At 47.7% G+C, this 17,684-nt stretch overlaps 1 protein-coding gene across 5 annotated transcripts in view; it reads left to right on the forward strand.

Moving 5' to 3' along the window:
* RGS6 (regulator of G protein signaling 6) overlaps nucleotides 1-17,684 on the forward strand; it is a 560,209-nt gene that overhangs the window by 516,802 nt on the left and 25,723 nt on the right. For all 5 annotated transcript variants that reach the window (XM_047795885.1, XM_047795886.1, XM_047795883.1 and 2 more), the window contains exon 15: nucleotides 2,216-2,402. In XM_047795885.1, the coding sequence (XP_047651841.1) occupies nucleotides 2,216-2,402 (187 nt within the window). The remainder of the gene's footprint in view (nucleotides 1-2,215; nucleotides 2,403-17,684) is intronic.

Genomic DNA, 17,684 nt, shown 5'->3' on the forward strand with positions numbered 1-17,684 from the left:
TCCAGGACTCAGCCCAGAGGTGACTCCCTGGGGCTGCAGAGAACTCACCGAGCTTCCCATTAGCCCTCCTCTACTCCTTTGAGGAACCAGCACCAACTCCTTTCTTTAGAGCTGGGTTCCTAAATTGTACCTGCCCATCAAACGCTGTCCTCTGGGACAAGAAAGGCTTGTAGGTCCTGTCACCCCCAGATGGCCAATTTCACCTTTAAGCACTTGGCCTCCTCTTTCATGTCATGGTGGACCTGGCAGGGGGTGGGGCTGGGGGGACAGTGAGACTTAAGGAACCTAGGGAGTGGGTGGCGGGGGGGGAAGGGGGGTGTAGAGGACGCCCCTCCCAGCTGCCTTTCAGGGGCTCTCCTGAACAATTGAGCAGTTAGCTCCCTTCACACGCTGCCACTCACCTCCCCTCTGGGCTTGGGTGACAAACCATCACTGTTTGCTTCACGCCAGGGAGCCAGAGGACCGGAGTGCCAAAGGCCTGTGGCAGAAAGACAGAGGGATGGCGTTAAAGGGCAGGTGATGGCAGATGGCCGCGGCAGCAGCCTGAGCATCTTCTTCTCAGGCCACCCAAGAAAGAGGTGACTTGGGGGCTCAGACTGGTCTGGGATGGACCCTGTGGCTGCCATGCTTCTCCCTCCACAGCTCCCACCCACGGGGCCTGAAAGCATTTCAGTTACACCTGGATGGGACGGGCTCAGACCCGTGTCATATAGCCCTCCATTGTACCATGAGGAAAGAGATGCCCAGAAAGATACAACAATTCCAAGGGAGCAGCATAGCCAGGATGTGAAGATTCCTCATCTTCTGGTTGAGTGAAGTCAGGACCAAGGAGGGAATCCTGAGAATTTTCTTTAAGGACACCGTCAGAATTCCACATGGCAAATCAAGGGGAAAGTCGGAGCACATTTGCACGCACTCCCAGTCCTCTCCTTCTGGAAATGGAGCTGCGTTACCTAAGGTGGCCACTGGGTGGCACCTTCGGGCCATGCACCGGGCTCCAAAAACAGTTCTACGAACAGCAACAGAAAAACATGCTTAACCTTTAAAAAAAAAAAAAAGAATACATCTTACTCTGGGTAGGATTCATGTTTAGCTTCTTTTGTCCTTGCCCTTTCTTTGAGTTAAGAATGTGATTCCTGTGGCTGCGGGAACCACAGAGCCAGGGGCCTGTCCTGATATCTCATTGATGGGGACACTGGACGGTTTTTTGTTTACAGGTCACAAAAAGTGCCATCCAGACCTGAGTCCTGCTGAAAGTCCTCTCCAGGGCTGCCTTGGGAACCTTGCCCATGACCTAGGGAGCTGTAGTCCAATTGGTGCTGGTTGCCGCCGCTGCTGCTCTCAGCAGAAAAGAGCTCACAGCTCATGCCCAGCTCTCCCCACACCATGCTGAGGCTCGGGGATTCATGAGAGGCAGATGCTCATGAGAAGGGGGTGGTTTCTCTCCAGTGATCCCTGGAGAATCTTTTGGTAGAGAGGTTCCCCATGTATGTCCCTTCGGCTTTGTTCCAGATGAGTCCATCTGCAATCCCACAGACATTTATCGAGCACCTACTATGTGCCAAACATCATGCCTGATGCTGCTGTGGCAAACAGGCTCGGTTTCTGCATCTACAACCTGAATGACTGGGTTCTTCCAGCTCGAATATTCCTAATGGCTCCAAGACTCTATCTGCTTCCGTGATCTCTCCTTCTTTTTGATGCCTCTGACGGATCCCAACTAGACACTGCAGAGAGACTCATGTTGTCCATGCAGTGGCATCTGTGTCAAGTGGTGGTTCTCAACTAGTGTTACCTCCCAGGGGACATTTGGTGATGTCCGGAAACTTTTCTGGTTGTCAACACTCAGGGAGGGGATGCCACTGGCATCTGATGGGTCAAAGCCAAGGTTGATGCTAAACATCTCTCAGTGCACAGGGCAGCCCCCACAACAACGAGTTTCCAGCCCGAAAAGGCAACAGTGCTAAGGCAGAGGACCCTGGATGTAGGGGGAGATAAATCTCTTTTTGGTAACCAGAAGCATAGTCATCTTCTAACACGCACTAGTGCGATAATGGAGCACCTTTGTATGCTCAGCAGTCCCTGCAGCCTTTGTGACCTGTGACGGGGCTGCAGGGAAGGCTGGGGGATGCAGCAGAACGAGTGCCCTGTGATGTCAGTTCTGGGAGCATGTCCAGCAGAGTGGCTACTGACTGTCTTTGTGCTTCCATTCCAGGTTCTGGTTGGCTGTCCAAGATCTTAAGAAACAGCCCCTCCAGGATGTGGCCAGGAGAGTGGAGGAAATCTGGCAAGAGTTTCTGGCTCCAGGGGCCCCAAGTGCAATCAACCTGGATTCTCACAGCTACGAGATAACCAGTCAAAACGTCAAAGATGGAGGGAGATACACATTCGAAGATGCCCAGGTTTGCTTATCTAGTCAAATAGTTCTGTCCCCAGATGTTCACGTGTTCACTTCACCACCCCACCCTTTAATCCGAGTCCAAGGCATTGTATGGAGTTAGGATTTCAGGTTTTATTATTTATAAAGCCACCAGTGGAAACCTTTCCACACAGATGCACAATGAAATTCCAGGAGGACTGTTTTCCTGAGTTATGTATTCCATAGAAAATTACTGTTATACATGTTATCTTTTCCAGGAAAATCTCAAAGTGTTTTGCAAAACCTAAAGTCCTGTAATAAATGATAGTAGAATCTGGAAACCAGAGCACCACATCAGCAAAGTGGGGATAGTAAGCTGGCAGGGCTGGGGGGTCAAGCCCACACTCATAACTACCACCCCGCACTGCTTCCACAGTGACCTCCAACCCTGGGGGCTGATGAGGGAGTGTGTCTATATTCCATGCCTTGTTCCATGTGATGAGATATACCAAAGCCCCTGTCTGAGAAGTTAAAGGCTGGTAGAGGAGAAAGACAAGGAAATGGGTTAATTTCACCAATAAATGAAGTGCCTCAAAAGAATGAGCCCTAGAGTGTAAGGAAGCCATAGGTAGGGGTGGGGGAGACTGCCAGCCCTACATAATACAATTAGTGCGGAGATGCTGGTGAGGCTGGCGAAGAAAGAAACTGAATTCAGAGAATCCACGCTAAACAGCAAACCGAACTTGAGGGCTGGGAGGTGCCATTTCTGAAAATAAGCATCAGATCTGTTTCTCACTTCCTAGCTTCTAATTTTTATTTCCTCCAGCCATGCTACACCTGGTGACAGGGCTTAAGGTTTTGCTCTTGTCTCCTATTCTCTCACCGATGGGGTCCCCAGGTGAGAATTTGTCTAGATTGCTCTCCCATGGACATTATTATCTAATTTAGGAAACTCAGTCACTGATGCAAATAATGGCATGAGAACACAACCAGTGTCCCTCGTCATTCAGATTTGCCTTGTCATTTGCTCAGAACTTTGGTGTGGAAACACCTGCCAACCTCAATACCATGACTATCTTTTTTCCCTTTCTGGCCATGAGTTAGGCTGAATGCCTGTGCCAGGTAGATTTGGTTTTGTGACGTTCACTGACTGCTTTGTGAAAATTTGAGTCCTTCACACTCTTTGCAGCTTCATAGCAAAATATTGAAGTTATGCTAAATCTTTTTTTTTCTCATAGACTTTTGTATGTGTGTGTATGTATGCTCCCGAGCACATAGTGACGTATCCTGGTAAGAAGAATGATGGAGAAGCTCCATGGGTGATGGAGAATCTCCATGGATGATGGAGAATCTCCGTGGGTGATGGAGAATCTCCATGGATGATGGAGAATCTCCGTGGGTGATGGAGAAGTTCCGTGGATGATGGAGAAGCACCATGAGTGTAGAGAAACTCCATGGATGATGGAGATCTCCATGGGTGATGGAGAGTCTCCATCAGTGATGGAAAAGCTCCATGGATGATGGAGAAGCTCCATGGATGATGGAGAATCTCCATCGGTGATGGAGAAGTGCCATGGATGATGGAGAAGCACCATGAGTGTAGAGAAACTCCATGGATGATGGAGAGTCTCCATCGGTGATGGAAAAGCTCCATGGATGATGGAGAAGCTCCATCGGTGATGGAGAAGTGCCGTGGATGACGGAGGTGCTCCATCGGGATGGAGAAGCTCCGTGGATGATGGAGATGCTCCATGGGAGATGGAGCATCTCCGTGGGTAATGGAGAAGCTCCATGGGAGATGGAGAAACTCCATGGGTAATGGAGAAGCACCATGAGTGTAGAGAAACTCCGTGGATGATAGAGAAGCTCTGTGGGTAATGGAAAACCTTTCCAGATAAACAATCTGAAGCACAAAACTCAACTCTCCATTATTCATGAAACATGAGAAAAAGGATATTGGTCAGAACCATGATGCTCCCCACCCAGTGTTATAGCTCCAAGCAAGACTTCAGGAAGGATTTATCTTAATGTTTTATTATGGAAATTTGTAAACCTGTGGAAAAATAGAAAGAACAGAGGGTCTAACTTTTGAGGACCCTCATCCAGCCTCAGCGATCATCAGTACAAGACTGATGTCATTTTATCTGTCCCTACCTACTTTTTCATCTACCACTGGGTTGTTTTAAAGCAAATATTCATCTGTAGATACTTAGTGATGTATTTCTAAGAGACACTGACCCTTTGGTTTTAGCATTACCATCATACCTTAACGAATTAGCAGTTATCTCTCAATACGCCAAATGTCATACAAGTGTTTAAATTCACAGTAATTCTCCAAATGCCTTTATAAAATCATTATTCAAAAGCAGAATCCAAATAAGGCTCACACATCACAGTAGATCACCATGTCTTTTAAGTGCCTTGTACATCCTCCCACCCCCACCACCAACCCCTTGCAATTTATTTGATGAAGAAATTGGATCCTTGCTGGAGAGATTCCACAGTCTGGATTTTTCTGATTGCAACCCTGTGGTGCTATTTAATGTGTTCTTCTATCACGTCTTTCCTATAAACTGGTTGTTTAACTTAGATATTTAATCAGATTTAAGTTTGATTTTTGTAGGCAAAACTACTTCTTAGACTATGTTGTCCTCTCTTGTCGGAAGGTACCTTGTGTCTAGTTGTCTCTCTTTGTGGTTGGAGCAGCCATTGATGTTTATTGCTTAGACCCACTGTTAATCACGGGTCATAAAATGGTACTCTAATACTGCTATTTATTAACTGAAATACGAATAATCAAATGTATCTACCATCCGATTATCTAGTAATACAATTCACATGGGAAAGATGGGGAACAAGTTTGGCTCATCCCCTTTATCTGGCAGTATTGGAAACACAGTGGTTTACTGTCATCTTCCAATGGGCATCAATTACGGTTTTGGGTATTTTTTTAGTATCCTTGCAAACGCATTGGTTTCAACATACTTGATAAATTTTAATCCACTTCGGTTATTATCTTTTTTGATACTCCAGAAATGGAGGGTGTCATTTCTGCTCAGTTGGTTCCTTCTGATATGACCCTAAGTAGTCTTCGATGTCACCCAAATATCAAGGAAGCTAAGATGATCCAGGCTCTTCCCCAGACCTAAAATCAACTAGTTCTCCGAGAATCCCTTGTTCCCCTCAGTGGGAAATGGTCTTTAGAGATCATAATCTGGGCACTTAGAGGCACATATTGTTCCTGGGTTGGTCATCATGTTTAGGCCTTTCTAGCGGACAGAGCAAGGAAATAAGTGGTGGTTGTTTCTGATACAAATACGTCATGAATTCATACTGATATTTATTTTCAATTCACATTCGAAACTGTAGGGGATTTTATCTAACCTCTTCTTTCTTAGGTCTGTGTCTCTTTTTTCCAGGCTGAGAATCCTGGTTCTCAAGGATGCCGTAGACAATAGCATTAGTACTTCATGTCATTCGCTTTATTTACCCTGCCTTACCAAAGAACAGTCTCAAAATCACAATGACAGGAGTTCCCTTCATGGTGCAGTGGTTAACCAATCCGACTAGGAACCATGAGGTTGCAGGTTCGGTCCCTGCCCTTGCTCAGTGGGTTAAGGATCCGGCGCTGCCGTGAGCTGTGGTGTAGGTTGCAGACGCGGCTCAGATCCCGCATTGCTGTGGCTGTGGTGTAGGCCGGTGGCTACAGCTCCAATTGGAGCCCTAGCCTGGGAACCTCCATATGCCACGGGAGTGGCCCTAGAAAAGGCAAAAACACAAAATAAATAAATAAAAAATTTAAAAAATCGCAATGACAACTGGCAGCAGTTGATATGATCATTGCCTGGTTCTTTCATAGCTCATAGTATTCCACTGTGTGGAGGCACCATGGTTTAGCCAACCGGCTCTCTCTTCTTGACCTTTCTGTTGTTCCTAAGTCAAGAAATATTGATGGGAGAGCTTGGGAAGTCAGCACGTGGTGCCTTGGCATATTCCTGACTACACAGCCTTCAGTAGCACAGTGCTCTGCCCTTTCTCAGGTGCATACAGCCAAACGTCCCGTATCTCCAATGGGCATCAATTAGGGTTTTTGGTATTTTTTTACTTGGCATATTCCTGACTACACAGCCTTCAGTAGCACAGTGCTCTGCCCTTTCTCAGGTGCATACAGCCAAACGTCCCGTATCTCCCCATCGAGGTGACCAAAGCATCTCTGACCTCCTCATTGTCTGTTAGGACAGAGCTTCTGTGAATTCTACTAAAACGCTCCTCCTAAACCCGTTTCTGTTTTCAGCCTGTTCCCTTTTGTTTCTGAAGTGTGTTTCCATCCTAAGCGTACAATGTGACCTCGGGCAAGTGACTTAACCTCCCTGAGGCTTCTTTTCCTCACCTGTAGAACAGAGTTACAATGGTACCTATATCGTGGAAAGGGAATTAGGTGAAATGAAGCATGTCAATGACCCACAGTGTCTGGCCCACAGTAGATATTTACAATTTTGTTTTCTTAGTGTCATTAATATTCTTTTCTTATAATTTTATGTTCAACAAGTTTGGTGAGGCGTTCCTACTGTAGCTCAGCTGGTTAAGAACCCAGCGTAGTCTCCGTGAGGATGCAGGTTCGATTCCTGGCCTTGCTCCAGTGGGTCAAGGATCCAGCATTGCCACAAACTGGGGTATAGGTCACAAAAAAGGCTCGGATCCCTCGTTTCTATGGCTGTAGTGTAGGCCTGCAGCTGTAGCTCTGATCTGACCCCTCGCCTGGGAACTTCCATATCCCGCAGGTGTGGCCCTGAAAAGAAAAAAACAAAAAGTCAGTGGAAAATTCAAATAATTGCATGTAACCTCAGGTACCTGAGATAACCCCTATTCTAGTACGTTTTCTTTGTCAATGAGTGTGTAGAGAATGATGATGCAAATACGGTGATTCTGTGGCCTGCCTTTTACACTAAGCTAGGAGTTGGTTAAAAAGGCTAAATTTCTTCTGTAAAGGGCCAGAGAGTTTAAATTTTGAGCTTTGTGGGTCACATGGTCTACTCCCTTCTACTCCGCTGCACGAAAACAGCTACAAGTGTCATAGCATCACAATGTAAGATACATAAATTAAGTGTGTGTGGCTGCACTGAAAATCTTGATTTATGGACTCCAAAAGTTCAATTTTGTATAATAGTGAATGAGATATTAGTCTTCTTTTGATCCTTTTTTCAGCCACTTAAAAATGTAAAGAGCATCCTTAGCATTCTTAGTTTATGGGACATCAGGAAATAAACAGCAGGCCAGAGTTTGAGACCCCTGTGCTGAACAATATATTATGAAAATCATTGAAACCCTTCAATAAATCCAGAAAGATAGAAGATAGAGAGTTAGGAGTGGCTGATCTTCCATTTATCCGGGCGAGTGCGTGAGAGGCGACGTCTTGGTACGATGACAGCAAGCCAGCCGTCTCTAGGAATGTTTCTGCTTCGGGGCTGAGAATTGTTTCTGCGTTGGGGTAGAGATCACCAACGGGAAGTAGCCCTCACCCTACCTCCCACCTCTTGCCCAGCACTGCTGCCCGTGCCAGCTACACAGTGTGACTCTGAAATTTCCAGGTAAGGAGAAGAGGCTACGATCCAACCAGGAGTTGCTCTCGGATCTCTCGACTTGCTGGCCAAGAGCCTGCTGTTCAGGTCACACTGCCCCTGGGTTATTACAGCCAAGGGCTTGGTTGTCATGTGGAGACCTGGAAAAGCTCTGGTCCCTAGAGATGGTCACCAAGCTAGGGAGCAGGCTCTGATCCTGTTTCCACCATATGCCTTGTCTAGGATTGTAGGATTGTACCTGTTGGTCCTGTAAGCTTGCACTCCTCAGTTTGCCCATCTGAGAAGTGGGAATGGTGACACCTAAGCCCTCTGAAACACCTTCCTCCAACTTCCCCGTTGGAATCTGGGTTGGCTTCCTCAGCCGGGACAATGGTTCTCAGAAGCCACCCAGCAGTGGTCAAAATGCCCATAGAGACATGAGGCGCGTGTCCTGCTGTTAGGGATGGGTAGCCAGGGTGAAGTCTCAGTCAGATATACGGATTTATTTGAAACGAGGACTGGAGATAGAGTGCGGGCTCCTCCTGAGGCTTTTGTTTTTTCATTTGACCGCGTGCATTGTTATAGCAAAGTTAATTGCCTGTTGTTTGCTTCCTGTGGAAATATCTCACAAGACACCCCATCAGCATGGTCCCAACATTTGCACTTGTGTTGTACAGATCCATTTGGCTTTTTTGAAAAGTTGGGCCGTGATCAAATCTTCCATAAAGTTCTGTAGGCTGTGACCATAGCCCTCAGCTGTTTGCTGTGTTGTTCCAATTTCAGATTTAGCCTTGTGAAGAGGAGGAGGTGGGGGGATAAAAGAAAAATGAGCCATGAATTTTTTTTTTTTTAAGGATTCAGTTCTTTATACGAGGGATTGAATTCTCTGTTCTCGATCTTGGAACATCAGGAGAGCTGCCTTGCCATCTACTTGCTAGGCGGTCTCAGGCAAAGATCTCAACCTTTTGTGCCTTAGTTTTTCCATCTGTAAAATGGAGGTGATGTCTTCTCTACAGCCCTCTGAGGATTTTTGAGACATCAGATGAGCTAATAGCCCTGAAAATGCTTTGAGTAAAAAGTGTTAGGGAGTTCCCGTCGTGGCGCAGTGGTTAACGAATCCAACTAGGAACCATGAGGTTGTGGGTTCAGTACCTGGCCTTGCTCAGTGGGTTAACGATCCGGCGTTGCCGTGAGCTGTGGTGTAGGTTGCAGATGTGGCTCGGATCGCGCGTTGCTGTGGCTCTGGCGTCGGCCGGCAGCTACAGCTCCGATTGGACCCCTAGCCTGGGAACCTCCATATGCTGCAGAAGCGGCCCAAAGAAATAGCAAAAAAATAAATAAATAAATAAATAAAATTTAAAAAGTGTTACACACTTATATGTGTGAACTCATTAAAATTAATGGTGTTAGTATTCCCTGAGGTCTCATAATTCCAAGCTAGATCTAAAAAGAATTCTCCCAAGAAGATGTCCACTCTTGGAAGGAGGGAGTGGACATCTTAGGGGGGATACACAAAGGAAAATATGTAGGAACCAAATCTGGGGGGTCTTCCTAAGGAACCTGAACTTTCTCACCATGGAGACAGTTGAAAGCCTTGGAGGCTTTGAGCTAGAAGAGGAGGAATCAGGTGGTGATGGGCAGCGCCCTCTGGAGGCCAGAGAGATCCGAACCTCAGGGCATGTAGTCTGAAGCTCTGCTGGCAGCTTTTGGAGGACGAAGGCTTCCTCTTAGGGCATTCACCTTAATCCAGATGCTCCCCAGGCTTCAGGAGAGAGAAGGGAGTCAGCTGGCTGGCACGGTGGCCACCTGGCTTCAATTTTAGAAGTCTCGAAGTATCTGAGGATGTTTCAAGGACTGTGTCACGGGGGCTATTCAATCATCCATCCATCTCCCCATCTATCAACATTCGTTCTCTCTTTCTAGTTGAGAGACCTTAACCTATGGCTAGAAGAGGAAAACTGTAAAAGATATTGGAGGTCCACCTGGTTTTTTTGCCATTGGGCAGAACTCATCCAAGAGCACATGATTCTTCTTTTTTGTTCCATCTTTTTTGGAGGGATGGCTGCACCTGTCACATATGGAAGTTCCTAGGCTAGGGGTCAAATTGGAGCTACAGCTGCAGGCCTGTGTCACAGCCACAGCAACGTGGGATTCAAGCCACGTCTGCAACCTACACCATAGCTCATGGCAATGCCAGATCCTTTAACCCACCGAGCGAGGCCAGGGATTGAACCCACATCCTCATGGATACTAGTCAGATTCTTAACCCGCTGAGCCATGGCGGAAACTCCCCAGCACATCATTCTTTACAAAGGAAACAAAAGAGGCCTAAGAAAACACTTCATTGAGATTGGATTGGACATCTGTCTATCAAATAGATTGACAGCTGAATGGGCGAATCAACCCAACTTGTTGACTTTGGTCTCTACAGGTTCCCATGTAGGTTTCTCAGCTGTCCAAGCCCCCCTGCTTCCTGACCTGCTGAGAGGCCCCACCCAGACCTATCCCTGTGGTGTCTGGCCTTCCAACACCTCTGGATTTCAAAGTTCTTTTCTGGGAACAGACATTTGGTCTTCCTTACCTTCTATAAATCCCTCTGACACGAAAGCAATGCTCTGCACACAGTTGTGGTTTTTAAAAAAAAAAAAAAAATTTCCTTGACAACTCAGTCTGCAGTTATAATACTCTCAGCGGTACCTATCATTAAAAAAAAAAAAAAGGCAATTTGTCACTGGTCTTTCCACTTTGAAAAATCTTGCCATGCAGCCTTGATTAGCACATACAGTAAGTGATCAACAAATCCTGGATTTCTACAAGATGCCAATTCAGCAAAAACTTGGACTATCCACTAAGGGCCAGATGCTCTAGGCTCTGAGAATATACAGATACATAGGTGGGTCCCTTCCCTTAAGCAAGCCCCAATCTAAGTTACTGAAACTCTACTTGGCCATCACCCAGGCACAGAATGATCAAAGAGCAACTTCAAGGCCAAAATGAGGTCAGGGTGATACAGGAGCTGAGAGATACACCATCAAGTTACACCCACCTTGAGCAGACAAGAATCCACTAGTCAGAAGTCACTGTCCTAAACTTGGATGTTGAAAAACAACTTGACTAAGGAATGCGCGGCTTCTAACATTTGCTTTGTTCAAAAGCCAGAGCCCAATGGAGTTCCCGTTTATGTTTGCCCCAGATTACTCAGAAGCAGATGTCTTCCTAGCTTGCTGAAGGCTGCTGATCTTTGCCCCCTTGGTGGAGGTGGTGGCATTGTGTGGCCGGTGTCACAAGACTGCCCCAAGTTTCCTGATGTTAATCTCCATTTGGAGGGTGTTTCCTGGTAGACTTCCTGTACTAGACATATTTTCATCAAAAGTGCCATGGCCCTGCTTGCTCCAGGAGTTACTCATTTTATTCTGTGGGTGGTTTTATTTTCGGGAGATGCACAGCAGTGGGAGGGATGTGTTTTGAAAAGAACAAATCAGTTGTTTGTGACCGGGTTCTGTTTATTACCACACAGACCAGCAGTTCCTGGAGAGAAGGCGTCAGAGAATCCCTAAATTCCAAAAATTTCTTTGTTGATGCTTCAGAGTATAGATTTCTTGCATCAAACCCCATGACCTTCAAGAGGAGAAGGAAACACTTGCCTGAGTTAATACCCATGGTATTTGGGTAGGTGAAAGAAAATATGCAAAGCTGTCTTTGAAGCTACTCTTATCTAAGAACAGGGATTGAACAGCATCAAAATACTGCGCCCTTTGGCCAGTTACACTGAGCGTGTTTATACAGATGCTTTGCAGGGTAAAGGCAAATGATAGCTTACACTGTCTCATGGTTGGGATGTTGCATTCCATGGGAAGTGACCCCCACGTCCTGTTTAGAGGGTCAAAGAAATCCAAATGGGGGCTTGCTTTTAAGACGCACGTGATCCTCGGAGGGTCATCCAAAGCCGCTCCCATGAGGACAACAAGCTACCTTTCACTCCAGTGGGTGTCCGTATGGCTGTGGAATCTTTTCTGTTTTCTAAGCAAATACTGTCTTAGGACCCCCATCACGTCCTTACCCCTATGCAGTCCCACCCTCATCCTCCTGCAGGACCCACGATGAGAACAGTGCCTTTTCCCATCCTCCCCTAACCACGCCTAAGTTCTGAAGGACTTTAAGATATTCAAGAGTCTCTCAAAAAGTGAGACTTAGGGGTCTCCTGGGTAACTTTCTGTGATACAGACTTGCTGCCGGTGACTTCCCAGGGGCCCGGTCAGCCCTCAGAGCTTTGCCAGGTTGGACCTTCCTGCTGGTGTGGAGGTGAGAAACCAGAGCCTGGGTCACCCTGGGTGACTCGGCCACTGCCGTCACTGACAACAGTGGTGGCCAACAATTCCCAAAAGGGAACGGTGAGCAGCAGCTGCATCTCTCCCTAAGATCCCTCAGATTAAAGCTGAGAGGTGGCCCTTATGTTTCTGCTGAGGCCTTAGTCTCGGCCACACAGTGTGACTCCCTCGAAACCCCAGATCAAGGACCATGCACAGCAGCATGTGCCAAGAGAAGAGCATGCACTTTGGGAGCACAGGGTGCTGGGCTCTATGCTTGGGCCAGGCACTCCACCCTGTAGAGCTTTAGTGTCCTCATCTGTAAAATGGGGTTGTCGAAACCTAAGCACTGATTCAGAGCAACAGAAATAATACAGCTGGACTCTGCTCCCCCACGCTTCTGCTCCATCGTTCCTCCTGCCAGGGAATCTTCCAGGAAATCTTGGTTTCCTCCCCATGTCATCCCTGGCAGGGACAGCCCCAACATGAAGGCCCGTTATCGTCATTACTTTACATGTACTTGGTGTTTGTAACATGTTCACTTCTATTCCATCGGTTAATTGTGTGCTCAGGGGGGGCTATAAAAGGCAGAGTCGGGATCTGAATCCAAGCCTTTGGCCCCCAGCCCAGTCCCCCTTCCTGCACCCCATGCAGCAGCATTGCATCCTGCCCCACAGCCTAATCTTCCTAAGAGGGACCCAGTAGTCCCCGATGTCCGGATGTTGTTGCAGGAAACTTGGGTGTGGGGGACAGAGGTGTGGTACATACATCTGCAAAAAAGAGAAGTAGGGCACTTGAACATCCCAAGAAGGGCTCTTGGTGGCTGTGCGGTGCTCCAGTTGAGTAGTCTCCCACTCCAGGAGGGTGTTCTAAAGCTGGGGGATGAGATTCTAGCTGTTCCAGGAACCCACAGCGAAGAGGAGGACGCAGGGTGTTCTTAAGGAGTCCAGCTGCTCCCCATGCTTGGGGCCCAAGGCCCGGGCATTTGTCTGATTAACTTCCTCAACGCTGTGAGGGCCACTGTGTGTTTTCTAAAAATAAGGGAGATTTCCAAATGAGGGCTCTCACTGCAGTGTGGCTTTGAGACAGCTTGCACTGCTCCTTCCCTCCAGCTCCCACGTGTGTCTCGTACTCCACTGATTCGAGTTATTTTGGGTTTGGGAGGTCTTGTGTTTTCTTTCTCTCCATTGCTTTTTTTGGTTTTCGTGTTTCTGAAAAATCCTTTTTTATTGAAGGATAGTTGATTTACAATATTATTTTAGTTTCAGGTATACAACATTGTGATTCGGTCATTTTATAGATTACACTCCACTTAAAGTTATTATAAAATATTGGCTATGGTTCCAGTTGGTTTTGCTTCTGCCTTCACACCCCAAGTAAGCAGCGCTCCCATCCAGGGCCACGCCCAGGAAGGGACATGTGGGTGGAGTGTCTCATCAGGGCCACATCCCTGTACCATAGATGCCAACCACCACAGGGCTGTGATTCCCTCCTCCCACTAAGAATTATGGCTAAGATGTTCCGTGTGACTTAGGGCCCGAGGGCATCAGCTTCTCAACCTCTAGAGAACCATCCTCACCCACCCTGGAGCAGGTGACTCTCTGGGCATCAGGACCCTGCTTGTTCTGCTTGTTTATCGTCAACTCAATCACCTCTTTTTTATAAAGAAAGAGGGAGGGAAAGAGGGGTGAGGGCAGAGAAGGAAGGAAGGAAGGAAGGAAGGAAGGGAAGGGGGGAGGGAAGGCGGGAGGGAGAGAGAGAGGAGAAAAAAAAGACAGAGAGGAAGGGGAGGAGGGATGGAGGGAGGAAAATAAGACAAGAAAATGCAAAGAAGAGAAGCACAGACTTCTTCCTCTCTGGCCCCTTAGAAATCTTGGTGGGGGCTCACTGGTTTTGCCAGTGGCTCTCCTGCTTTTTGCAAATTCTGGATATACATTTTTCTTAAGACTGGTTGTCTACAGAGCAGGGGAAACAAACCAGAACCCCTCATAAATCAGTAGGGGTCACTGCCAAGAGCTTTGTACACTTGCTGTCCCTGGCAGTGATAAACTCATCGCATTTGGGAACTGGCCAAAGACCCTGAGTCCTATCTTAATTCTCATTCCCAGAAAAACCTCAGTGCTTCATTCCCCCACCTCCTGTTTACTGTCTTTGTGTTTCTTCGACAAAGCTGGCAAGGAGGCAGGAATAGAGCTCCCTAACTGGGTACATCAAAGGCTCTATTTCTTTGTTTGGGGGAGGAAAGGAGGGCAGGGGAGAGCCCTGGATCTGAAGACTGTGGGAAAGGAGGCCCAGGCCAGAGGAGCCCGAAGCCACAGGCCCTGCAGGGGGCATGAGGGATCTGCAGAGGTTCTTGGATTCTGTTTTTCTTAGACCACGCCTTGCACCTGCTATTGTTGCTTTGGTGGCTTTTTGCTCACAGGGTAACTTGAGATGGTCGTAACGATGGCCAAGGGGTTGCCAGAGTGAGACCACCTCCTACAGGCCATGTTCTCACTCCCTACTCTCTCCCTACCTAGTCCCACCTTGGCTCTGGCATTGGCAACAAATGGCCAGGTTGCCCTGTGATGTAGGGAGGATGAGCGTGGTGCCCAAACTGCTCCTCTGACCGTCAACACCCCACCACCCCCAGGGAGGGGCCACCACTGCCTGGTGCTCCTTCCTCCTGGGCTCTGGATGGTCCTTCTTGCTCTGGTTGACCAGACCAGGAATTGGGAGACTCCTTCCTGCCTGCAGGGCTCTCCCTACCTCGATGAGGCTCTTTCTGGTTGATGGCCGGGGAGGTCATCCTCAGGCCTTTCCTTTCACAGCACCCTGAACCTGCCCTTCTTCCCTGTAGCCCTTGGCTCAGTTGGTCAGGCACACCTTGCACAATGGGACCTAAGCCTTTTAACAGCAGGGACCTTTTCTCTTTTGGTCAGGCTGTGATCTCCATGCCGGACCCACTGTCTGGCACCTAGGAGATGCTCAACGAGGTTTGCTGGATATATTTTTTTGTCGGGGGAGGGATCAAATGTTGAAGCATCTGCTTTATCCTGCTCTCTCTTAATCAATGAGCTCTTTCTTTCAATGGACCAGTCTTTTCCTGATCATGGTGAGGCTGGAGGAATTAGCTGGGTTGGGGGTGAAATGTGTTGCCAAGGCCAGAAGGGCTGGGATGGGAGAGGTCCCCTTACTCTTCTCAGGGCAGCAGAAGGGGTATTTGTGAGATATCCTTGGGGATTTCGATTCCTCTGAGAAGTCAGAACAGGAAGCAGAGGCCTGTGGCCTTGGCGAGGGGTTTGGAGAGAGTCCAAGCCTGAGTGACAGGCCTCTTCAGATGATCCAGGAGCCACTTGGCCCCGCCAGCCAGCCAGAAGCCAAGCCTGAGACAAGAAGAAGGCGACAGTGACCGATGTTTGACATTTGTACCTAAAATGTAAATGTTAGGCCAATTTAAAGGGAGGACAAATGCAATGACCATGATGTCCCTCAGTCTGGGCTCTGAGGCCATTAGGGGCTGAGCCAAGGCGTCCATGTATGGACTTGCCTTGGGGTGAATGTGAGCCCCCCACTCTCCTTCCATACAGAGAGCAGGAACTGATCTGGTCGTAAATCAAAACAATTTTTGAGCCCACAAACTTGCCGAATATTAAACTCACACCAGCATTTCAGTGAACCAAAAAGCAACATAAATTAAAGTCACAGTTGACCCTGTGCTGGATGCTATGCACACATAAGAGACTAAAAACCTAATGTTCCTTCAAGGAACTTGAATAAGAATGGGCTGGATTTGTGTCTAAATTTGCAGAAAAGTGCTCAGTGAGACATGTTCTCATGAAGTTTATTAGATCAGAACACATCTGGATTATCAAAGCAGAGGCATGTCAGAGCTGGTGTTTCATTTCACTTGGTCCCTTGCGGTGGTCATATTCCCCTGAATAGGGCTGTACCCTGCTTTTGTAAATGTGGGGGCATCTGCGCAAGAATGAAGCTGGTATCCAAACAGATCTGCATGTGGTCCTGCCAAAGTGGGGGCGGAGATGCACATGTCGCCAAGATGATTCTTGCTCTCCACTTTCACTTTCTTTTGAGGGGGACAGGGAGAGGGTCTTGGCAAGCCCTCATCATTACCCAGCTTCCTCTGGGATGAACCAGCAGTCCGGCCAGGCATCTCTGTGTGCCCGGCCTAAGAGAAGCCTCTGCCTGCCCCCACCCTCCTCCCGTAAGAGGTCCTTCATGACCGGTCCAGCCTCTCTGCTGAGCATTCTCTTCAGGGACCAGCTCTCCATCCCCCTGAGCACTGGGGCCCTTCTCCAACTTCACAGATGAACGATAAGTGTACATACATCAGGGAAGGTGCTTCCCTGCCCAACGATCCCACCCTCCCTGGGGAAAGGCCACCTCCTCCTAACAGGTCCTCTCTTGGGGCAGCCAGGTTCCTGAGCAGCTGAGCTGCCTTCCATTTCCACTGATAAAAAACCCTTTTTCAATTGACAAGCTCCCTCTTTTAATGAACCAGGCTTTTCCTGACCTTAATGAGGACAGATCTACTAGGAAGGGATCATAAGGCTCTAAGAAGTAGCTGAAAGTCAAGGGTAAAATTCATCACCATGGCCAGAATGCGGTGCCTCTAGGAGCCCAGGGGCACCACGCCATAGCCATCTGCCCCTCCTGGATGGAAGATGCAGGCCTGGCATAACTGCCCACATGCCCCCAGGATCTCGTTCCAAGGGCACCCTTCCAGGATGGGACGGTGGCCCTGACATGCACAAGCTGACCCAATTGCATAGTTGCTTGTGGACCTTTTTTTTTAATTAAACAGTTTATTTTGAGATACGTCTAGATTCACAAGCATTCGTAAGAAAGAATACAGAGATATACCATTTAACCTGTTTCTCCTAACAATGTTGTCTGCAAAATTATATTACAGTATCCCGGCCATGATATTGATGTTACTGCATCCCCTGAGTTTATCAGATTTCCCAATTTTCCCTGTACTCATATCTGTGTGTGTGTGTGTGTGTGTGTGTGTGTGTAGTCTGTACAACTCTATCACATGTGTAAGATGTGTCAGGATACAGAGCTAGTCCATCACCACAAGGACCCTTCCTATTGTCTTTTATAACCACACCTCCCTCGCTTCCCCTCCCCCTCCCACCCCTAACCTCTGCCAACCACTAATCTGTCGTCTGTTTCTATAATTCGTCATTCCAAGAATGTCCTCTCAGTGGCATCATACCAGATGTAACCTTCTGGGGCTTTTCTCATTCATTACGATTCCTTTGAGCTTCATCCAAGTGGTCGGGCTCATCAGTAGTTTCTCCCTGCTCATTGCTGTGCCTGTGGTTTTAATCATTAAGCAATACTACATCCCAACATGGCACCAAGGCCCAATTACAAAGCCCCTGGGACACGATCCTCAAGGATCTTTTACTCTAAGAGAGAAATTAGGTTCGGGTTGGTGTTTCTGAATGAGCG

This window comes from Phacochoerus africanus, chromosome 9 (assembly GCF_016906955.1).
Source record: "Phacochoerus africanus isolate WHEZ1 chromosome 9, ROS_Pafr_v1, whole genome shotgun sequence".
Classification (NCBI taxonomy): Eukaryota; Metazoa; Chordata; class Mammalia; order Artiodactyla; family Suidae; genus Phacochoerus; species Phacochoerus africanus.